A 24,536-nucleotide genomic window follows, 5' to 3' on the forward strand; every position below is an offset into this window, starting at 1 on the left:
ATTACCAGGGCAGACCCTGTGGTTGATCTCATCATAGTATATCTTATATACTTTTATACATCAAGCTTTACCGATCACATTTTGATACATTCCATACAAGCACAATGATCCAGATTTACCAATTTGTCTGTGACAACAAACAGTGCAAACTTAGGCGGACACAGACTTCACATCCATCAGGTTCATCAATGTCTCAGACTGATTGATGAATGTGGTAAATCTCAACACTGTCACGTGTAAGTTTACACCAACTATTCTCTGTTTGTTTCAACATGCGCCAAAGTGAAAACTAAAAGTTGGTGCAATTTTTGGTGTTTCTTAAGCCACCTCCCTTTCCTGTGAAGCCACTCCCCTTTTAACAAAGAACATGTCTCTTTGGCTGGATAGGCACAAATGCATAATAAATGTTTCAGAGATTCTATAAGACAGTTTTTGGAGAGAGTTTTGCTAAGACTGAACCAAAATGTTATTGGATTTTCTACAGTAAATCTTGGTCAATGTTCTCATCACTTCCCATTCGTATGCTCCCATTTTTCATATTTTCATATTTTTCATATTTTCATACGTTTCACACAGTTATTTCTCATATTTTTACAATTGTATATATTTGAATTTTTTTATAATGACATCATGATTTTTTTTCTAATCGTTCATCTCTATGATATAATTTATAAGGTATTTTTTGCTGAAACACATTTTCTTGAGACCAATTGACCAACTCTACATCTGTATGCCAACTGCTTCCTTATATGTTGAGAATGAATAATTCTGTACACATCTGTATAGAATCTTAAACCCCTGGATGTGGGGTCTGTATTCATTTGGAGATTTAGGGTCTGTTTTTATTCTGTCGTCTGTAGCTATATTAGGGTCTAAGTAAGTAAGTTAAGAGTCTGATCTGGGGTTCGTTTTAATTAAAGGGGTTATCCAGGAAAAAACTTTTTTTTTATATATATCAACTGGCTCCAAAATGTAAACCTATTTGTTAATTACTTCTATTAAAAAAATCTTAATCCTTAGTCCTTATGAGCTGCTGAAGTTGAGTTGTTCTTTTCTGTTTAAGTGCTCTCTGATGACACATGTCTTGGGAACCGCCCAGTTTAGAAGCAAATCCCCATAGCAAACCTCTTCTACTCTGTGCAGTTCCCGAGACAAGCAGAGATGTCAGCAGAGAGCACTGTTGCCAGACAGAAAACAACAACTCAACTTCAGCAGCTGATAATTATTGAAAGGATTAAGATTTTCTAATAGAAGTCATTTACAAATCTGTTTAACTTTCTGGAGCCAGTTGATATATAAAAAAAGTTTTTCCTTTTAATTTGGTCTTGGGCCTATTTTTATTTGGGGTCTGGTCTTTGGTATGTATTTATTTTAGGATCTGGTCTGACCCCTCCTCTCCATGTGTCACTGACCACTACAAAATATACAACTTTGAAAACTTTTCAATTTTCAGACAGATCTGATAGACACCTCTAACAATACCCAAATTGTATAAGGGTATAAAATCCCCAGGACCAGACGGACTTGCCAACATTTATTCTAAAATTTTCCAACCTAGTTATGTAGCGCAAGCAAATTTGTGATTGGCGGAGCTACTAGTAGAGGCACATGATCGATGGGAGCATTTTTTTTAAATGTCTGGAGCCCTTGGATTCTTTACACTGAGACTTCACTGAGGGTTCACATATATCAGGTGTTCAGCATAGTTTCCCTTAGGCATGCACTGGAGGGAAACTGATGCTAGAACTAATTCTACTCATTTGAATGGGACAGTTCACAATCATCCAGCGTCTCAATTTTGACGATGAATTGTTGGACACGCTGGAGGGCACCGGACAGGGAACCGCTGCTTGCTGTGTTCCTCTGTCCGCCGTCCAGAAACAATGGACGCCGGATGCCATACAACTGATGACAACTTGTCTTCAGTTGTGGCATCAGTTGTGTCTAGAGATGAGCGAACTTACAGTAAATTCGATTCGTCACGAACTTCTCGGCTCGGCAGTTGATGACTTTTCCTGCCTAAATTAGTTCAGCTTTCAGGTGCTCCGATGGGCTGGAAAAGGTGGATACAGTCCTAGGAGACTCTTTCCTAGAACTGCATCCACTTTTTCCAGCCCACCGGAGCACCTGAAAGCTGGACTAATTTATGCAGGAAAAGTCATCAACTGCCGAGCCGAGAAGTTTGTGACGAATCAAATTTACTGTAAGTTCGCTCATCTCTAGTTGTGTCCAGATCTAGGCTGAGTTCACCTATGCCAGATGCCGGTGGCGTTACCACCTGGTCGGTATTTTTCCGGCACAGCCGATATGTTGGCCACCCTGCCGGTATTTTTATATTAAAAATACAAGCAATGCAATGGCCGGTATTTATCCAACCAATCCTCCAACTCAACTGGTGCCAGAAAATTAAACAGATTTATAAATTCTTTCTATTTAAAGATCTTAATCCTTCCAGTATTTATTAGCTGCTGTATGCTCCACAGGAAGTTCTTTTCTTTTTGAATGTCCTCTCTGTCTGACCACAGTGCTCTCTGCTGACACCTCTATCCATTTTAGGAACTGTCCAGAGTAGGAGCAAATCACCATAGCAAACCTATCCTGCTCTGGACAGTTCCTGATATGGACAGAGGTGTCAGCAGAGAGCACTGTGGTCAGACATAAAGGAAATTCAAAAAAGAAAAGATGATCCTCTGGATCCTTTAAGGAACCTACCACTGAATCCCCAGCTTTGCTAACCCACTAGTCAGAACATCAAGTGACTCTTGAATTTTCTTTCACAACAACACTTTCACCAAAAACAGTCCCGGACCTAGACCTGACTTTATGAAAAAACAAAGGTATTTTCACCATTGTCAAACTGTTGGATAATGACAACTTAATGTCCGATCAGTGTATGGGATTAATATATTCTTCCCAAAGAAGGATTTTTCAAAGAACTTTGTAACTTTGTGGTAGAGGGTGTGATGCAAAGGGCGAATGGAATTACCCTAGGGGCAGATGGCATTAACCCCTTGTATTCATGATGCCAGGGCGTGGTTTATACTCGATGCCACCAGAAGGTATACTGCTGGATCCTGGGCTAGGCACGGGGGGCAATGATGACTCCGACACCAAGATATGGATAACAGTAACTTTACTGAGGGTAGACAGGTGGTAAAGTCTATACAGTTCAGCCAGGGCCCAAGGAGGTAACTCTGGACACTCTCTAGGACTCGACTTGACCTCAGCAAAGACTTGTAAGGAAAGAGAGAGAAGCTCCACCCAGGGCTTATATGGGGGAGACTAGCAGGGAGCCCATAGGTCACCCCTGGGATCACCTGGTCACTGATACCTCCTGGGTAACAATCACATGACATATCACATGGTAACAGTCTTAAAGTGACAACGCTTTTTGAACACATTACATGGTGTAATACATTAGAAACATATTTACATGGGGGGACAGATTCCAGGGGGCCCAGGGGACACTGTAGGGAGGCTGCCTGACAGGATAGCAAGGGTACAGGGTAACACCTCCCGTACTGGGCCACCACAACTTCAAATTAGAATTGTTTTCTGAACACTTAGCCCCAAAACCTTGTATTTGAAGACAAAATGTTCCAAATATTTGCAAGTAATTTGAAAAGCCTTAAAGGGGTACTCCAGATAGCAAAATGTTTTTTTTTATTTTGTCCAGACAGACTGTGTTGTAATATACATTTATTACCTTTACTGGGCCATTTTCCCTGTTGGTATATGCTGTGACAGGCAGGAGATAAAGAGAAAACTGCCATACTCTGTCCACTTTGCGCATTTCACCCCTCCCAACTGAGACAGAGATCATGTGACACTTTGTATTGGCTTTCAGCGTCCTTGCCTTGTAAGTCATGCTCCTTTTTATGTCATACTAACAAGCCATGCCCCTTTCTAACATAGCCCAACCCCCTATAATCTCTATTATCTATATAATCTCGATTATAGCTCATTAGGCCACACCCTTTCTGACATAACAGCAAGTCATGACCCTTTGATACCAGTGTGGTGAGCTTGTGGGGGTATAGGGTATATGGGGTGTAGCTGTGCAGTGATGAAAGGGTGCTGGTTTAACCCTTAACTGTCGTGACACCAGGGTGAGGGCTCCTCTGTATATGCTCCTCTGTCCCAACGCCACCTGTCCCAAGAGCGATAGGGAGGCAAAATAAAGGATTGTCCACAACCAGAGTTTTCAGAAAACTGTTGGAACTTTACTGCAGGTTTTATGCAGTGTTAAACAGGAACAGTCTTTGTACAATCAGAGTCTATTAGGATCCTGACAGTTGGTTGGGACCTTGTGAGTTTTAAGCTCAGGAGAATTATATGCACTGTTCCGCTGGATTTAGGGGATTGAGTTTAGGCCCAGCAGTCACGCAGACTTTAGCTGGGAGTTGTATTGTAACTCATGATTTGGTAAGTTGCGGTATTATCAGGCTTCGGCCTGGTCTTGTCTTTGTAAGTTGCACGGATCTCTACTCTCTGCTAGTCCGGAACCCAAGAGAGCGAGGATTGGCTGGCAGCTCCCTTATATGGGCAGGGGCTGGCCTTCAGATCATTGGTCCATACCATCTGTCAATCACTTTACAAAAGGAATTATGGTCTAAACATGTGACCACACACGTGACCTAGGAAGGTCCTATAACATACCCTAATAGAATTAACATTAGTCATGTGATCCAAGGTCCTGCAACACCACACACACCACCAAATATACAATCAAATATACATACAAACAATCACAAAATTAAAGAAGGAAAAGGTGACTAGGGGCTATTCCACCAGGAGGACCCTACTGGATGAAGTAACTCTGGCTTTTGGGACCACCATACAAGGTACGGTATACTATACAGTACCGGGACACCACACCAGTTTTGACAGTGAGGACTGGTGGGAAATGTAGTATTTACAGGGGGATCAGGAGGAAGAAGCAAAGAGAAAATAAAGCAGTGGGCAAAAGAGGATGATGTGTCGAGGAGCAGTGAATGGTGCCAAAAATAAGCCTGGGGGACTATGTAAGTACATTCCACACCATGTAGAGTATTTTTTATTTAATTTTTTTGGTTCCTGGAAAACCCATTTAATAAATTTAAAACAGAACAGCGGTCAGCAACCAAAAAATTGGGACATCATACGGGGGCACAGACTTCAAAGTGCAAGGTTCTTTATTGGGTAAGGATGCAACGCTAAACAGCAAGGAGCGCTTCTAGCCCGTACCGGTCTCTTCGTCAGGTAATGACAAACAAATGAATGACCAGGTATTTAAAACAAAGTGTAAAATTTAGTATAAAATTACTGCCGAGTCCAATCAGACCAGAAGAGAAAGATATGTACAAAAAAAATATTGAAACATCGATTAAAAACAATTAAATACAATATAGAAGTCTTCTCATGTTAATAAAAAGGCATAAAATGATAATAGAGGTAAAACAAATAAGAAAAGCACAATATTCCGTACCTGATACAGGTGACATCATAGGGAAGAGTCCGGTACGGATACAGGTGCACAATGAGCCGGAAACCAATGTGCGCAGGCGTATTGGGTGTACATTGAGATTCTGAGCCTGCGCATCTTGAGAGAGTCGATCGCCGACTGAAGTTCAACGGTCATAGAGAGGTAAGAAAAAGATTTGCGCAGGCGTATTAGGTGTGTAAAAGTTTCAGGAGTATGCGCATAGTAAGCGAGGCGCCGTGCGGCTATAATTGCGCAGGCGTGAACGTGCACATTGATTTCCGGCTCATTGTACACCTGTATCCGTACCGGACTCTTCCCTATGATGTCACCTGTATTAGGTACGGAATATTGTGCTTTTCTTTTTTGTTTTACCTGTATTTTCATTTTATTCTCTATGTGTATGCCTTTTTATTAACATGAGTATTCTTCCATATTGTATTTAATTGTTTTTAATCCATGTCATATCTTTCTCTTCTGGTCCGATTGGACCCAGAAGTTATTTTATACTTAATTTTACACTTTGTTTTAAATACCTGGTCATTCATTTGTTTGTCATTGCCTGACAAAGTTAACGAAAATACCCCCTGAGGGATCTATGGGCTACTAGAGCAATGTTAACAACCTTGGGGATGTAAGTCCCCTCAGGGAAACCCTGAATAAAGACCCTCTCCGGTCTAAAACTTAACTTTTATTCTTTTTGCAACTAATAATTAAGGTGCTCGTTTACCACTAGGTGGCAGTGTGTGATTAAAATTACAATCCCTTATTTGTTATATTTCAGTTCTATGGCATCCTATGCATGGATGTAAGTGACCGCGGAGCTCTGTTTGCAGTTCTCTGCTCTGATGCCGTCTACAGACTTAGCATCACACATCTCCGTGGTCCATCCATATTCAAAAACAGGGATTGAGCTAAAATCTATTCTCCTCTGACTCAACGTTTCGCCAGTAGGAACTGGCTTGACTGGCTTGGCTTGACCTCACACTCTTGAAAAAGCCAGTTCCTACTGGCGAAACGTTGAGTCAGAGGAGAATAGATTTTAGCTCAATCCCTGTTTTTGAATATGGATGGACCACGGAGATGTGTGATGCTAAGTCTGTAGACGGCATCAGAGCAGAGAACTGCAAACAGAGCTCCGCGGTCACTTACATCCATGCATAGGATGCCATAGAACTGAAATATAACAAATAAGGGATTGTAATTTTCATCACACACTGCCACCTAGTGGTAAACGAGCACCTTAATTATTAGTTGCAAAAAGAATAAAAGTTAAGTTTTAGACCGGAGAGGGTCTTTATTCAGGGTTTCCCTGAGGGGACTTACATCCCCAAGGTTGTTAAAATTGCCTGACAAAGAGCCCGGTACGGGCTAGAAACGCTCCTTACTGTTTAGCGTTGCATCCTTACCCAATAAAGAACCTTGCACTTTGAAGTCTGCGCCCCGGTATGATGTCCCAATTTTTTGGTCGCTGACCGCTGTTCTGTTCTGAAGCTTCACCGTTTTCCGCTGGAATCATGGAGGGACCAGGAGGCTGCACTTCTCATCTGATATGCCTGTCTAGATGTTATGCTCTGAGCATTACTCATTAAGGTAAGGGTCCATCCTGTGGACCCGTCTTTTTGCCAATTTACACATACATCCTATTTGGGTTTACCTGCACGAGGTGCGCACCTGTATTTTTCTTTCTCCTGTCTTCTCACTCATGGATGACCACAACATTTTTTTCAAGTCACATCCCTTCCGTTCCTGGGGGGGAATGACAAGGAACAGACTTTTGGTCACAAATTTTGTACACAATAACTCAGTTAGCCGTGAAATTGATTCCCTGGTGGTCAATAATACTCTACGTGTCCATAATATTCCAAAGCATTTCATCTACTATCAAATTTGTAGAACTATCTGAATAATAAAACCGCACAAGCAGGACCAGCTTTTTCAGTGGCCTGGGAACTATCTTTACTTACTACTACTAAAACAGTATTGACAACATAATAGAAATCCCCCGAGATTCCAAATAGCAGGAAGTGGTATTTTCCATGAACAAAGCCTTCTTATATGAAAGAGTAATGTCACCAGGGAATAACACTCCGCACCTCACAGGTATGGTATTCTTGGCACAGCAGTCCACCTTGTGTAGCAGGAGAAAACTAGACTTACTGATTATTGCCACTAACTTCAAAACTGCCCCGTAATGTCTTTATTTTCCCTACTTCTTCTTAAGAGAGGGGAGAAGGCGCCTCATGTGCGGGATCAGCAGATCTTGTTAGTGGGGGGGAGGGGAAGGTATTCCCAAGCCGCTTACCAAAGCTGGTTGTGCGCCCAACAAGGTCTAGCATGAAATAGATGAATCGGTCCACTGCAGCCCTCCTTAGTAGAAATGGAACAAGGATAAGATGACCGTAGAGTCAGGAGTTTGTTAGGCACAGAAAGGAACCGTCAGGGAGCAGAGTAAAATCAGGGGATTTATTAAATGCAACGCGTTTCGCTGCGCATGCGGAGACAAGTTCCCTTGTCTGCGCAGCTGGGATTCTGAGGTTTTTCCTTGACTTCTTGCATCACTCTCCAAGGATGCCCACCTCCCCCCCCCCCCCCCATCTCCCTCAATTGCTAAGGCAAAAAATTATTCTCAGCCTACATTTTTTTTTCCTTCTTTTTTTTTTTTTTTTTTAAATCCTAATCCTCTGCCAGTGGCTGGGAATGGGGAGTTGGATTTTTTTGCTAACCCCCCGAACCCTCACCACTTTAATGCAGCTGCCTATGCGGCCGTACATGAGCACCAGCCTATTCCTTCTATTTGTGGTAGTCTTAGGGGATAAAGCCTTGTAGGGGGTGTAGGGTAATTGGGGTGTTGCTGTTCCGGATAATAAAGGGCGATGTTAACCCTTGTCACTCGTGACGCCAGGGTGAGGGTTAAATACTGTAACGGTGCTGGGCCTATCGCCACCCTTCCCAAGAGCGATAGGTGAATGCAGAAGAAAGGATTGTCCACAACCACTGTTTAACTGAAAACTTGCAGGAACTTTTACTGAAGAATTTCTGTACATGCAGCAATAGTAACAGTCCAGATAACAGAGTCTATTTATAGCTGAGCAGCGATTGACAGATGGTTGGGATCAGATAAGCTCAATTTAGCTTTTAAGGATTCTGCAGCATAGATCCGCTGTATTTAGGGGTGCGTTTAGGTCCAGTGATCTTGCGGAGAGTAGCGGGGAATTATATCTATATAACCGCTGTGGTATAGGCCGAGGTCGCAAGGCTTTGGCCTAGTAAGTGTACTTGAAAGTTGCGGAGGTCCTACCTCGTTCAAAGTCAGCAACCCAAGAGAGAGCACAATGGCCGCAGCTCCCTTATATGGGCAGGGGCCGGCCGTTTGGATTGGTCCATAACAACTGTCACTCACCGTTACATTGCATTGTGGGTGAACACGTGACACTAGAACCACCAAAGGTCCTTTAACAAACCATAGAGTTCTGAACCAAATCACATGACCCACAGGTCCTGTGACGCTAAACAGGTAGGCATCTGAATATATACATATTTACATTTATATTTATAGGAGTATCTATACGAATATTAGCTAACTAAGGGGTGACGAGGGGCTAACTAGAGAAGAGGACACCCTCTGTGACTAGGGACTCTGACTTTGGGGACCTCACCATAAGGTACAGTATAAAATACGGTACCGGGACACCACATATTGGTTTACCTGTTATTAATAATCCTATTAAGTTTCCTTTACTACCTGAAGACACAGATTTATAAGTCACACCTCTTTTCAGTGTTCCTCGTAACAGGAAGAGTTTTCTCCTTTGTATATGCCAATTATTTTTTGCTTTTACTTCCTCCTATACCATGTGGATAAACTAAAGCATTGTCTGTGAGTCCTTCCCATTATTATTAATATTTGGATGCATCGTCTTTAATCTGCTCCAGGTTTTCTTGCAGGAGAGCGCAACAACTTGGAAATGTGGATCTGGATGATTTCAGGTAACGTAAACCATCATAATCTCATCAGGGTTTTTTTTTTTGGCCCCCTCTAGCAGTGTTTCGGGGGGCGGTGAAGGGGTGAGGAGGTAGCAGTTGCACCTTGGTGCCTGAGGGAAACCTTCTGCCATATTATTACAAATGACACTTGTTGGGAACCTGTTACAGATTCTGCATTGAGGCCCAGGAGCTCCTGAAGGCCTAAAAGTGGGAACATATGCCAGTCCACATTTAATTGCATTATGTTCTTTGTTGGTGCCATTGAACAAATAATACAGTATATCATCAAAAATACCTGATCTCTGTTGCAGTTTTGTACTCTGTTGTGTGAGCCTGGGGGGATGTAGGGTATGGGGAGTGTAGCTGTGCGGTTACTGAAGGGTGCTTGCTATTCGTGATGCCAGGATGAGGGGCTCCTCCGTAATGCTTGTCCTACCGCCACCCATCCCAAGAGCCATAGAGAGGTATTGAATAAATGAATGTCCATAACCGGAGAGTTTTGCAGGAACATGTCGGAACTTTAATGAAGATTTTATGCAAGTTTTACAACCGGAACAGTCTCTATATATGCAAAGTCTCTTAGGGATTGACAATGGTCGGGACCTTAAGCAATTTAGAGTCCGTAGACTGATGTGAGCTGTTCCACTGGATTTAGGGGTTCTAGTTGCGGTCCAGTAGTCACGCTAGCTTTAGCGGGGATTAGTTTAGAACTCACGGTTTAGTTTTGTGCTGAGGCCGGCAGGCTTCTGGCCTAGCATGTCTTTGAAAGTTGCGCAGATCCGTCCTGCTAGTCCGGCATCCACGAGAGCAGCAACCCAAGAGAGCGATAATTGGCTACAGCTTCCTTATATGGGCAGGGGCTGGACTAAAGCTGATTGACAGAAGTATTGGACCAATTACCTTTACACAGTGTTATGGGTAACATGTGACCCAGAGACCTCCAAAGGTCCTCCAACATACCATAGAGCAGTGGGATTCAACCTGCGGACCTCCAGATGTTGCAAAACTACAACTCCCAGCATGCCCGGAGAGCCATTGGCTGTCCGGGCATGCTGGGAGTTGTAGTTTTGCAACATCTGGAGGTCCGCAGGTTGAAGACCACTGCCTTAGAGGATATAACATGGTCACATGACCGAAGGTCCTGCGACTCTAACAAGGAAAGCATACTATACATTATATTAAATATACACATTATTATTAAATATATACATATAAACATCACAGAATTAGAATAGAAGAGAGGCGACTAGGGGCTGTCCCACCTGGGGGACCCTACCTGAACGTAGGAACTCTGACTTTGGGGACTTATACACAAGGTACGGTATGCAATACGGTACCGGGACACCACAGTTGCATCCATGTCTGACCCCGGCCTGTCGTTCTACTGAACTTATGCTACGTGCCCTAACCTATGGCCTGACTACTGACTACACCCTAAGAGCGGTATTAGATGACCCAAGGCCGGCTTGTAAAGGAACACTCTCACCCATTACACAGGGAGCTGGAAGGCCGGTAAATTATGAATTTTTTAAGGGGGTCAAAACTACCAGATCTTATCTTATCAAAATTGTTGTAAAAAATTGGATTTTTACCTTCATTTGCTTAATCATAGTAAATTGTGCAAACCTTACCGCAATTTCGCAAAAAATTGCGGCAAAAACCACTGCAACGGTACCAAATCAGTAAGGCTGGGCTCACACTACGATTTTACTGTACGGGAACCGGATACGGCTGGGGGGAGCAAAAACCAGGCGCTCCCCTATCCCAGCTGGACCCGACGCGTATCTAATTCATTTCAATGAGCCGACCGGAGTTAAACGGTGACTCCGGTCGGCTCATTGAAATTAATTAGATAGGGGTCGGGTCCAGCTGGGATAGGGGAGCACCCGGTTTTTGCTCCCCCCAGCCGTATCCGGTTCCCGTACAGTAAAATCGTAGTGTGAACCCAGCCTAACCCACATAAAATGCAACGTATAAACAACCTAGGAATTAGCTGTTATTGGTCGAAAGGCTCAGGATGGCTATATGTTCCTTACATCGAATATATGTGACAAAGAAAAGGGTTTGCAGGAGCATCTGAGTGGGAATCCCCCAAACTGCATGGAGCCATTAAAGGGGTACTCCGCCCATAGACATCTTATCCCTTATTAAAAGGATCTCCCTGTTGCAGCCGGCGTTGGTTTAGAGCGTTGGGTGCAGCAGTCACGCCCCCTTTCATAGACTTGCATTGAGGAGGCATGGCCGTGACGTCACAAGTGGGGCGAGACCGTGACATCACGAGCCTCCGCCCCGCATCGCCAGTCATCCGGCACGGAGCGAAGTTTGCTCCGTGCACTGGATGTCTCGGGTGCCGCAGCCATGATCTCGAGGGTCCCCAGCGGCGGGACAGACATCTTATCCCCTATCCTTTGAATAAGGGATAAGATGTCTAGGGGTGGAGTACCCCTTTAAAGGGGTACTCCGGTGAAAAACTTTTTTTTTTTAAATCAACTGGTGCCAGAAAGTTAAACAGATTTGTAAATTACTTCTATTAAAAAAATCTTAATCCTTCCTGTACTTATTAGCTGCTGAATACTACAGCGGTAATTCTTTTCTTTTTGAAACACAGAACTGTCTACTGACATCACGAGCACAGTGCTCTCTGCTGACATCTCTGTCCATTTTAGGAACTGTCCAGAGCAGCATATGTTTTGCTATGGGGATTTCCTTTTACCCTGGACAGTTCCTAAAAATGGACAGAGATGTCAGCAGAGAGCACTGTGCTCATGATGTCAGCAGAGAGCTCTGTGTTTCAAACGGAAAATAATTTCAGCAGCTAATAAGTACAGGAAGGATTAAGATTTTTTTAATAGAAGTCATTTACAAATCTGTTTAACATTCTGGCACCAGTTGATTTAAAAAAAAAAAAAAAAAGTTTTTCACCGGAGTACCCCTTCAAGCCCTATCAGGGTGTATAGAAAGAATACATTTTGTGTTAATATAATTAATAAATACCATTATTTATATCAGTTTCAATATTCAATTATTAATCAATTTTAGATTTTTTCCCCTCCCAGTGTTTCCATGTGTATGGCTTCACGTGGCTTATGGAGCCCGCAATATCCAGCTGATCCCTCAGCATCCAGTCATTAATGGATCCGTCACCCTGTCCCTGAATCTTACTGGAATAACTAAGAAAGTGTCAAGTTTCCTCTGGTATAAGGGATCAAAACCCGATCAGCAGTATCAGATCCTGAGATTTGCTCCAGATACAAATATTATCTTTAATGGGCCTAAGAATAGTTCTAGGATCACAGCTTCATATAATGGATCATTACACATCAGACATCTTCTTATCACAGATGAAGGGGAATATACAGTGACGATAAAGAGAGAGACATCATCGGAGGACGGGCATGTGACCCTGACCATCTATGGTGAGTATTAGTGTTGAGCGGCTTTGGCCATATTCAAATTCGCGATATTCGTCATATATTCACTAAATTCGCATATTCGCAATATTCGCGTTTTATTTTCGCAAATGCGAAAATCAGCATATCAAAATTAGCATATAATTACGAATATATAATGCTATATTCACGAATATGCGCGAATTCGCGAATATGCGATATTCGCGCATAAAATTTGCATTGCGAATATTCGCGAGCAACACTAGTGAGTATCACTGACTACTACTGTGATATCCAGTACATTACAAAACCCATATGGGCAGGGGACCTAGGGGACCTATAGGCACCCACTATAGCTACAAGCCAAGAACATACAGAGGGGCCATCACATGTAACTAATACGAAGAATGTGCAGTATGAGATTTATTTGATCATTTAGTCATGGTTTTTATTTGCCATCCGTCAATACATGGGTTAATGACATAACAATATGCCAATCACATAACCCACCCATCTTTTCAGCATCAATAGAACCTCTTATAGGGTACCTGTCATATCTCAGAAAAAAAAAACTATGTTTATATACAGTGGTCCCTCAAGTTACACTATTAATTGGTTCCGGGACGACCATTGTAGGTTGAGACCATTGTATGTTGAGACCACAACTCTATGGAAACCTGGTAATTGGTTCTGAAGCCACCAAAATGTCATCCAAAAATAGGAAAAAAGTGAGGATTAAAGAAAAATAAGTAGATAACTAATAGAGATAAAGCAAATCCCTACATATAAAAGTAAGAAAGATCTGCTGGGAGCTGTAAATCACTGTGTATGTCAGTGTTTCCCAACCGGGGAGCCTCCAGCTGTTGCAAAACTACAACTCCCAGCATGCCCGGACAGCCGTTGGCTGTCCGGGCATGCTGGGAGTTGTAGTTTTGCAACAGCTGGAGGCACCCTGGTTGGGAAACATTGGTTCTTCAGGGTCCTATACAGTACACAGTGTCCCAAATGGAGCCGTCCTTACTTGGTGTCCAAAGGAGCAGCTAACCCTGGCACAGGTAAGGAGTAGTACAGAACTTGTAGTTCCTCCCTGTACTGTAGGGGGCGCTACCAGACAGCCATTCAGTGCTTGTACTTCAGTAATAGAGGTGATTTACCAGTAAAATGCCCATTCTGATCGGTCAGTTCCTCCAGTTGTGACACGTTTCACAGATCTGGACTGTCCGTAGCATTGTATGTTGAGTCTGGTTTCAAGTTACAATGGTCCAGAAAAGACCATTGTATGTTGAAACTATTGTATGTTGAGGCCATTGTAAGTTGAGGGATCACTGTACTGTACAGAATGTTACTCACAGATTCTTTACATGTCTTTTTATGTGTATCTTCTGTATTTGGCTCCCAAATCCCTCTGTTCTGCTGCTTACTCATTCTGACATCCACTGCTCACGAAGGGGCATGTCCGAGGCAAGTACTAAGCCCGCCCTCACTCACCATGCATTAACTTCTTCCCTGAGTCTGCTGTGCTGGGTCTCTTCATCCAATCACTGCAGGCTGCTCTGTAACCCCCACCTCTCTGTTTTCAGATGGGACAGGAGTGAGCACAGAGGAGTTCTTGTCCTGCCCTCACTTGTACCTGGACTTTGTCCCAGCCTGTGCTTCAGCTGGGACAAAGATGGTGCTGCAGCCGGACAGGATTATGTTCTGGATGGTATGGGGACCCCTAGTGGTCTTTTTTATAAGCCATGATTTCTGTAAAAAGGAGATAATCATTTTTTTAAATTACATATATTAGAAAGATTAATGTTTTACCAGAATGTACAACATATAAAAAGTTTTTTATTCTGACTGGGGGAGATTTTTTAAGCTGCGTGAGCAGCGCAGACTGGCAAAACAAAATACAAAAACAATGTGCCCAATTTTGTTGCGATGCCAAGGGGGCTAAAAGGGGGTTGTCGCTTGGCATGGAGGTGACGGGCAGGGGGACGTGTCCTCCTCACACACCAATTCAGACACATTTTGCCAATGTTTTACATGCTTATTATCTTACATTTGTTAGGTTGCCTAGATCTTTGAGAATTGTAGTTTTACAACAGCTGAAGGCCCCCTGGTTGGGGAACACTAAGCTTGATCTTGGGTACAAATTAAAGTAAAATGTAATGTAACTCTAGATGGTTTAGTAAATAAGAAATTTTTTTGTTCAACATAACATGGACTGAAGAGAGAATTAGCCACAGATCCTATGTAGACCTATGCATCTCCATGGTAACAGACTACAAACATACCCTACGTAGTCTGATCCCTTAGTAGTATAGGCAAAGATTGATGCATTTAAACAATAGAATTTACTTTATTTGCAGATTTGGTCAGAAAACCAATAATCACATCTTCTCATTCTCCGGTCCATGAAGATGATTTCTATGTCCTCACATGTGTCACGGCCAATGCTGAGAAGATAACATGGAGGCGGCTGAATAGCAGCTTCCCCCAAGGAGCAACAATATCAGCGGATGCCAGAACCGTCACATTCACCAACATTACACGTAGTGACGCCGGAGGATATCAGTGTGAGGCCGAGAATCTAGTCAGTAAGGAAATCAGTGACGTCTTCACCTTGACTGTGTTATGTGAGTAGGTTCTGTAGAATCTATGCAATGTCTGTCCAATCGTGCTGGGTTATTCTGTATACAGAAAGGGATAGAGTGATGTAAGCAGGTGGGCCTGGTGGGGGATCAGTAGCCAGACCCTAATATAATAGAATTTTGGAGTAGAATTATAGTAGAATTTTGGGAAATTTGGCCCAAAGCTCTTACTATGGTGCATGATAGGCATCTTAGATATTATTTTTCATACCTTGCTTCAGACTGGTATACAGTGACCCCCCGACCTACGATGGCCACGACATATGATAATTTCAACATGCGATGGCCTCTCAGAGGCCATCGCATGTTGAAGGCAGCATCAACATACGATGCTTTTGCATGTCGGGGCCAACTGCTTTTGTATGTCGGGGCAGACTGCTTCAGCTGCCACCGGATAGCCGTTTACCGTGCCTCATGTGCCTCTTACCTGTCCTCGGGGGTCCGGCGCGTCCTCTTCAGGATCCCTGCATCGTCGGCGCTCTCCTTCGTCGTCATCACGTTGCCACGCACGCCGCCCCGTCATCCAATAGGAGCGCCGTGCGTAGTGACATGATGGTGGCGACGGAGAGCGAGGATCCCAGGGAAGCAGAAACGTCCGGAGCGTCGGGGACACCACAGGGACGCCGCGACAGCGATGGAAGGCGACATCCAGGGCAGCGGTGACGAGCGGTGATGGTCCGGAGCGGCGGGGACAGGTGAGTATAACATCCTATACTTTACATTGCACGGGTCCCTCAACATACGATGGTTTCAACAAACGATGGTTCATTTGGAACGGATTACCATCGTATGTTGAGGGACCACTGTATACAGTAAATGTACCCCAATATCTTTTGTAAGCCAAACTATTTAGCACAACTAACTGCTGCATATCTAACAGCTCCTAACTGTGCATTTTTTCTGGGCACTTATGTATTTAAGTTGATATAATCACGTCGAGAGATTCTCCCTCCAGAGCCCCCATCATGTTTGTGCATGAGCATTGACTCAATGAACGCAATGGATTTCATATTATACTTTATTGCGATAAGAGAGATGAACGCTCCAGGGGCAAGAGCCTCAATGTCCAAACCAGATCATTTCTTTATGAGCTACCAGAAGAAGAACTCTTTTATTTTCAGTTCCTATATTCCCATGGGACATAGATCTAACTATGGTTTTCATCATTTTTGGTGGCCCTATCTATCTATCTATCTCATATCTATTAGTGACTAATGTTGAGGGTGAATATTCAATATGAACATTTTTACTGTGAATATCGGCACTTCACGATTTAGCAAACATTTAGAATATAGTGATATATATTCGTAATGACGAATATTTTTTTTTATTATTATTATTTGAATATGGCCCCTGCCGCTCATCACTATCTATCTATCCATCTCATATCTATCTATCTATCTATCTCATATCTATCTATTGCATATCTATTTATCTCATATCTATCTATATCTATTATCTTTCTATATTTATTATCTATCTATCTCATATCTATCTATCTCATATCTATCTATCTCATATCTATCTATCTTTATTATCTATCTATATTTATTATCTATCTATCTCATATCTATCTATCTATCATCTATCTATATTTATTATCTTTCTATATTTATTATCTATCCATCTCATATCTATCTATCTATCTATCCATTTCATATCTATCTATATCATATCTATTTATCTATCTGTCTATATCTATTATCTATCTATATCTATTATCTATCTATATGTATTATCTATCTCCTATCTATCTGTCTATATCTATTATCTATCTATATCTATTATCTATTTATATCTATTATCTATCTATATTTATTATCTATCCATCTATCTCATATCTATCTATATCATATCTATTTATCTATCTGTCTATATCTATTATCTATCTATATCTATTATCTATCTATATGTATTATCTATCTCCTATCTATCTGTCTATATCTATTATCTATCTATATCTATTATCTATTTATATCTATTATCTATCTATATTTATTATCTATCCATCTATCTATCATCTATCGCATACAGTATTTATTTATCTATCATATTTGTATAGCTATAATTCCTAAGTAATTTTTAATACAACACTATTCCCTAGCTATCGGTGAAGGTGGAGATACAGCTGGACCAAGCTCTACTGTAATTGCCGGAATTGTATGTGGGACAATATTGGGCATAGTACTAATATTAAGTGTAACCTACCTATTACACCGGATATATGTACTTCCTTTACGAGAGGCTCAGGGAGGTAAGTCCAATGTAATTTTTAGTTTTATTAGCACTGATATATTCCATAGCAGTTATATCAAGATAATCTCTTTATCAAAAACATATTAGCATAAAACAGAGTCAAGAAACATACATTTAGGGTATGTTCACACATGCAGATTTTGCTGCATATTTTCTGCAGCTGATTTTCCAACCCATTAGTCAAAGGAATAGAAATTCAGGAGCAGAAAATGTGCAGAAAAATATGCAAATGTGAGCGTAACTTAAAAGGCTCCAAAACTCATCACATGGCTTACACACAGTATCATCACCTACATCTGCCCTTATTACAACCTAGATTCCCGAGCAAACACACATATGGACCAATAAGACAACAATGCATCTACAGTATGTGGTTACTGCGGCCAATGGCCAAAGCAGATAGTGCAGGGAAACTCAGAAAAGATGGGTTCGGAGTGCTGCCATATCCAAGTCCTATGCCAGTGTTCTGCCACTGTCCCACTCCCACAAATTTACAATTCCCAGTATAACATTCATTGCACCGGCACCAACTATAGAAGGAATCTAACTGGTAGGTAAAGAATTCTAAGTAAAGATATTTTGGTGCCAGCTAGAACTGTAATGTAACTATATATATATATATATTTATTTTGTTTTATAAGACCCTTGTAGATCCATTGACTCTTGACCCAACAAGACAGATTAACCTCTTAAAGGGGTACTCCGGTGAAAACCTTTTTTCTTTTAAATCAACTGGTGGCAGACAGTTAAACATATTTGTAAATTGCTTCTATTAAAAAAATCTTAATCCTTCCAGTACTTATTAGCTGCTGAATGCTAGAGAAGAAAATTCCTTTCTTTTTTGGAACACTGATGACATCACGAGCACAGTGCTCTCTGCTGACATCTCTTAGCAACCATGCATAGCAGATGTATGCTAAGGGCAGCATGGTGGCTCAGTGGTTAGCACTGCTGCCTTGCAGTGCTGGGGAATTGGGTTAAAATCCCACTAAGGACAACAATAAATAAAGCGTTATTATTATTATAATAACGTCAGCAGAGAGAACTGTGCTCGTGATGTCATCAGAGAGCATTCCAAAAAGAAAAGACTTTCCTCTGTAGTATTCAGCAGCTAATAAGTAGAGGAAGGATAAAGATTTTTTAATAGAAGTAATTTACAAATATGTTTAACTTTCTGCCACCAGTTGATTTAAAAGAAAAAAGGTTTTTACCGGAGTACCCCTTTAAGACATACAATACTTGTAAAGCCTTTTGCCCCTTGGTCATAGAAGATTTCTAATTTAATTGTTTTAAAATTGTTTTCCTTAATTTTCTTTTATCATCTTCTTAATACAAATTATTATCACCTTAGTATTATCTGCAGGCAAACCAGACCAGTCTGAAATATATGAGAATGTGATGGACTTGGCACCGGTAAGTAATGTATATTGCGTCAAGGTATTTATGAGACATAAAGATGGATAAACAGGCAGACAAACAGATAGATACACACTATTGAGCATGTGATGGAATAGTTCACTGACTTTTTAGTATCTTTGTGTCCCCAGTCCTGGTTATCGGTCTGGTCTCATAATGAGACTTACCTCTTTATAAAAAAAATAAAAAATCCCATAATACACTGCGGCCACTGTCGGACTGGAGCTGAAAAGTAGCCTTGGTACACATACTCCGCCATCCCACATTATATATCAGCACCTATCCCATATTTCAGATACACAGAATTGCACAATGGTATGTACCCCCTTAACCCCATATAAGCTAGGTAGGTAGCCCTCCAATAATGGCTATTAATGTGGCACAATGATAGGACATCATCAGAGCACATGCACCACAAGACAGACATCCTAAGCCATATTGCCACTGGCCACAAACAGTCTGGTATAAAGCGCCAGGGTGAGGGCTCCTTGCTAGGCACACACACAATGCACACCGTACCTCCGGATGGTAGATAGCATTGTGGCACACAAGGTCCTGACCCGAGTGCAAACCCAGGAAGAATGGCCCACCATGATTCTGCCCGATTGGGATGATCAGTCCAGACCTGAATAGGACAGATTAACTGTTTTATGCTCGGATGCATCAGATTTAGCATTGTGGCTTATGTTTTTTGTTGGCTTTCAATTGGCCTATGTTATGCTACAATTTGGCACCACAATTTTAGAGCAATTTTTGACACAAAGTTGCACTTAAAGGGGAACTCCAGTGGAAAAAAGTGGAAAACAAATGTTTCCAAATCAACTGGTGCCAGAAAGTTAAACAGATTTGTAAATTACTTCTATTTCAAAATTTGAAGCCTTCCAGAACTTATCAGCTGCTGTATACTACAGAGAAAATTGTGAAGTTCTTTCCAGTCTGACCACAGTGCTCTCTGCTGACACCTCTGTCCATGTCGGGAACTGTCCAGATTAGAAGAATATCCCCCATAGAAAACCTCTCCTGCTCCGGACAGTTCCTGACACAGACAGAGGTGTCAGCAGAGAGCACTGTGAAAGAACTGGGAGCACTGAGAAAGAACTTCACAAATGTCTCTGTAGTTTATCTGTAGTATACAGCAGCTGACAAGTACTGGAAGGATTAAGATTTTTTTAATGGACGAAATTTACAAATCTGTTTAACTTTCTGGCACCATTTGATTTGAAAAAATGTTTTCCCACCGGAGTTCCCCTTTAAACCACTCCTTTTTCTGCAACACTATGGGGGAGATTTATCAAAACCTGTGCACAGGAAAAGTTGCCTAGTTGCCCATAGCAACCAATCAGATCGCTTCTTTCATTTTGCAGAGGCCTTGTTAAAAAGGAAAGTAGCGATCTGATTGGTTGCTATGGGCAACTGGGCAACTTTTCCTGTGCACAGGTTTTGATAAATCTCCCCCCATGTCCTTTCCTGCTAAGCCACATTCCCCCTGTCAAAAAAGGTGCAGGAATGGCTAAAGCACTTATTAATCTGCCCCAGTGTTTCTGTAAAAAAAAAAAATAAATTGTGCAAAGAGTCGCTCCAGTCTTTCAGATGATACAATATACTGATCCATTTTGTTTATCTGTCTTAAAGGGGAATTGTAGGATTTTTTTTTTTATTTGACTATGCTACAGGGGCTGTAAAGTTAGTGTAGTTCATAATATAGTGTCTGTACCTGTGTGTGATGGTTTTCTCACAATTTTAATGTGATTTTCACCCCAATATTTATTTTAACAGCATACAAAATGACTGTTGTCTCAGATTTTTCCCAGGTTCCAATGCGGCCAAGACCTGACTCACTAGTCAGCTGATGACAGGGAGCCTGTCTGCTTCAATGGGTGGAGGGATCAATCTGCAACTAATGCAACAGCTGGAGGCACCCTGATTGGAAACCACAGGTCTTTTGAATGGATGCAGCTCACTTATGTTTCAATGGGTTGGGTGGCTGATGTGTGGCAGGGAGAAAAATGGAATTATGGGATTTGTAGACAAAAAAGAAAACTCAGACAGGAAATACCAGTTCACAAAAAGCTAGCCACAGTGTTATGGTAATCTCACAACATAGCCATTTAGCCATAAGACAAGTGCAGATCCTTCCTAAGCATGTCCATTACTGTCTGCCAGGTACATACTAAAATCACCTTATGGTGGAGAACCCCTTTAACTCTTCCTTTTTTTTCTTTTCAGAAGTCTGAGGAACCGATTTATAAGGTAACATCTTCTAATCGGAGGATTTATCAAAACCTGTCCAGAAGAGCGGTGCAGATGCCCATAGCAACCAATCAGATCGCTTCTTTCATTTTTAAAAATGGCCTCTGAAAAATGAAAGAAGAAAACTGATTGGTTGCTATGAGCAACTGGTCAACTTTACTGGACTCATGTAAGGAGTGAGGGGATAATAACCGCAGATTGTGATTTATCTTTATCTTCCTAGGCCCGTGGTCCCAAACTGTGGCCCTCTGCCAACGGCTGTCCGGGCATGCTGGAAGTTGAAGTTTTGCAACATCTGGAGGGCCACAGTTTGAGACTTCTGCCCTAGGCTATGTATTTTGGTATTTTGATTGTATTCTGATAGGCTTGTTATACAATTAAATTGACACTAAAATTTTTTAAGATTTTTATTAAATTAGGCCTATTGATTTAAAGGGGTATTCCAGGCCAAAACTTTTTTTTATATATCAACTGGCTCCGGAAAGTTAAACAGATTTGTAATTTACTTCTATTAAAAAATCTTAATCCTTCCAATAGTTATTAGCTTCTGAAGTTTTCAGTCTAACTGCTCAATGATGATGTCACGTCCTGGGAGCTGTGCATGATGGGAGAATATCCCCATAGGAACTGCACAGCTCCCGGGACGTGAGTCATCAGAGAGCAGTAAGACAGAAAACAACAACTCATCTTCAGAAGCTAATAACTATTGGAAGGATTAAGATTTTTTAATAGAAGTAATTTACAAATCTGTTTAACTTTCCAGAGCCAGTTGATATATATAATAAAAGTTTTGGCCTGGAATACCCCTTTAATGTCTCACAAAACATTCCTAGAAACTGTTAGCAAACATAGTCCAGGAGTGAATGTCCTCCAGGTTGTTTGTCTAATTTCAAATTTAGTGGTAATTTAAAAAAAGAAGAAAAAAAAACAGAAAAAAAAAGTTTTTTTTTTCTTTTTTGCCTCCTTGAATTCTAAGATCCGTAAATTCTATATTTTTGTTAATCCACAGAGCCATTTAAAGGGGTACTCCAATGGAAAACATTTTATTTTTTTAAATGTACTGGTGCACGAAGTTAAACAGATTTGTAAATTACTTCTATTAAAAAAACTTTATCCTTCCAGTACTAATTAGCAGCTGTGTGCTACAGAGGAAATTCTTTGCTTTTTGAATTTCGTTTTTGTCTTGTCCACAGTGCTCTCTGCTGACACCTTTGTCTGTGTCAGGAACTGTCCAGAGCAGCATAGGTTTGCTATGAGGATTTTTTTTCCTGCTCTGGGCAGTTCCTGATACGGCCATCAGGTGTCAGCAGAGAGCACTGTGTACAAGACAAAAAAGAAATTCAAAAAAGAAAAGAATTTCCTCTGTTGCATACAACTGCTAATAAGTACTGGAAGGATAAAGATTTTTTAATAGAGGTAATTTACAAATCTGTTTAACTTTCTGGCACCAGTCGATTAAAAATTAAATAAATAAATAAATTCCACCAGAGTACCCCTTTAAGGCCTTTTGTTATGGTCCAAATTCATATTTTCCACTATAATTTGCAAATAAATTCTTTAAAAATCAGACAATGTGATTTTATGGATTTTTTTCTCATTCTGTCTCTCATAGTTGAGGTTATAACCTATGATGACAATTACAGCCTCTCATCTTTGTAAGTGGGAGAACTTGCACAATTGGTGGCTGACTAAATACTTTTTTGCCCCACTGTATAAAATTGCTAATCCAGATTTTTTGATAACCTGTAATGGAAGCCAGAGTTGTGCTGTATCTGTAGTTCTTTATATTAACTTGTCATATTTTCATAATTTTTTTTTTTAGGATTTACAGTTTAGATCCGAGAATGTATACACTACGATCAACCTATAAAATCATAGGTTGCTATTTCCACTCCTCAACACTAGTATTGACAACATGTAAGACAAAATGGCTATTGCCATCAAAGAAGCTAAGATTGGGTCACCTGTCGGTGATAAAACAAAAGAAAGGGATTACAATTTACCATAAGACTCCATGAAAATCTGACCTAGACCCTGTGTGTGAATCCAGCCTACGGACTATATATAATTTATTCACACATTGCGGAATATTGTGGATTCTGATTGGATGTCGCAAAACTTTCAGTAAGAAAACAAAATGACCATGGCAAGTGAGTGCATTAATGACGCACTTAGGAGAGTCACATGGCTGTGACAAAATATACCCTAAGAACATTCCTGGATGATTTGCTGTACGTTTCTCACAGTTTGACGTGAACAGATTTGGCTCACCCCAAGTGGTCATGTTGATGAGGCCATATGATGCCCAGTGAGTTCCGTGCATGAGTCCTATTTATTAGAATTGGCCTTGTGCACAGAACTTGCTGAGTATCATAAGGTTGCCTCAGCCACCTGAATGGCTGACACCGCTTTGCTAGACTGACTTTTTAAAGGAACATGTTAATTCAGAAAGATTTGCAAAATTTCATATTAAAATTCTATGTAAAATGCTCAATAAATCTCTAAACATTGGCCCACATTAATCATTGTAGGTGTAAGTAAAGCATTTATCATTGTAGGTGTAAGTGAAGCATTTATCATTGTAGGTGTAAGTGAAGCATTTATCATTGTAGGTGTAAGTGAAGCATTTATCATTGTAGGTGTAAGTGAAGCATTTATCATTGTAGGTGTAAGTGAAGCATTTATCATTGTAGGTGTAAGTGAAGCATTTTTTTACACCTCTTTTTTTGTGTGTGCTGGTAATGTGTAGGAGCACCAAATTTATTAAATGGTCAAAGAGCATTTGATACATTTTGTGTAGGTCACATTTTCTGAAATTTCTGTCTACACATACACCAAAAAGCTACACCATGTCTGAGCTGGTGTAGTTTTAGAGACTTTTCAGTGGCTTTGCGCCTTTTTTTGCTCCTTTTTACAAAAAGGGGCAATGATAAAACCCTTTCATATCATGTCTATTGCCAAAATCAGTGGATTGCAACTCAAAATCAGCAGAAATTTGTAAACAAAAAGGGGCAAAAAAAGGCGCAAAAAAACCCTGCTTGCGCCTTTTTTGCCCCTTTTTTAGACACAAAAAACAGTCTAAAGACAATGATAAATGTCGGCCATTGTGCTTCACTTATCTTTTTACGTGTATTTTAGTGG

The 24,536-nt window shown here is 41.0% G+C and overlaps 1 protein-coding gene and 1 long non-coding RNA gene across 2 annotated transcripts in view; one reads left to right on the forward strand and one right to left on the reverse strand.

The window, feature by feature from the left end:
- Positions 1 to 14,429, reverse strand: part of LOC130294158 (uncharacterized) — a 17,093-nt gene extending 2,664 nt beyond the window's left edge. The window contains exons 1-2 of the long non-coding RNA XR_008848407.1: positions 14,326 to 14,429; positions 7,119 to 7,210 (exon numbers count right to left, since the gene is read on the reverse strand). This is a non-coding gene — a long non-coding RNA (uncharacterized LOC130294158). The remainder of the gene's footprint in view (positions 1 to 7,118; positions 7,211 to 14,325) is intronic.
- Positions 4,909 to 24,113, forward strand: LOC130294156 (carcinoembryonic antigen-related cell adhesion molecule 2-like). The gene is made up of 8 exons (XM_056543659.1): positions 4,909 to 5,024; positions 9,398 to 9,451; positions 12,505 to 12,864; positions 15,192 to 15,458; positions 17,578 to 17,727; positions 19,081 to 19,142; positions 21,372 to 21,395; positions 23,218 to 24,113. Exons 1-8 carry the CDS (start codon positions 4,973 to 4,975, stop codon positions 23,263 to 23,265), a joined length of 1,017 nt encoding a protein of 338 aa, XP_056399634.1. The 5' UTR covers positions 4,909 to 4,972; the 3' UTR covers positions 23,266 to 24,113.
- The last annotated feature ends 423 nt before the right edge of the window (positions 24,114 to 24,536 follow it).

This window comes from Hyla sarda, chromosome 10 (assembly GCF_029499605.1).
Source record: "Hyla sarda isolate aHylSar1 chromosome 10, aHylSar1.hap1, whole genome shotgun sequence".
NCBI classification, from domain to species: domain Eukaryota; kingdom Metazoa; phylum Chordata; class Amphibia; order Anura; family Hylidae; genus Hyla; species Hyla sarda.

Coding starts and splice junctions, on each gene's coding strand:
- LOC130294156 (XM_056543659.1), top strand. CDS start 4,973: ATGATGTGTCGAGGAGCAGTGAATGGTGCCAAAAATAAGCCTGGGGGA. Junction 5,025..9,397: donor AAATAAGCCTGGGGGACTAT/GTAAGTACATTC, acceptor AATCTGCTCCAG/GTTTTCTTGCAGGAGAGCGC. Junction 19,143..21,371: donor ATGTGATGGACTTGGCACCG/GTAAGTAATGTA, acceptor TTTTCTTTTCAG/AAGTCTGAGGAACCGATTTA.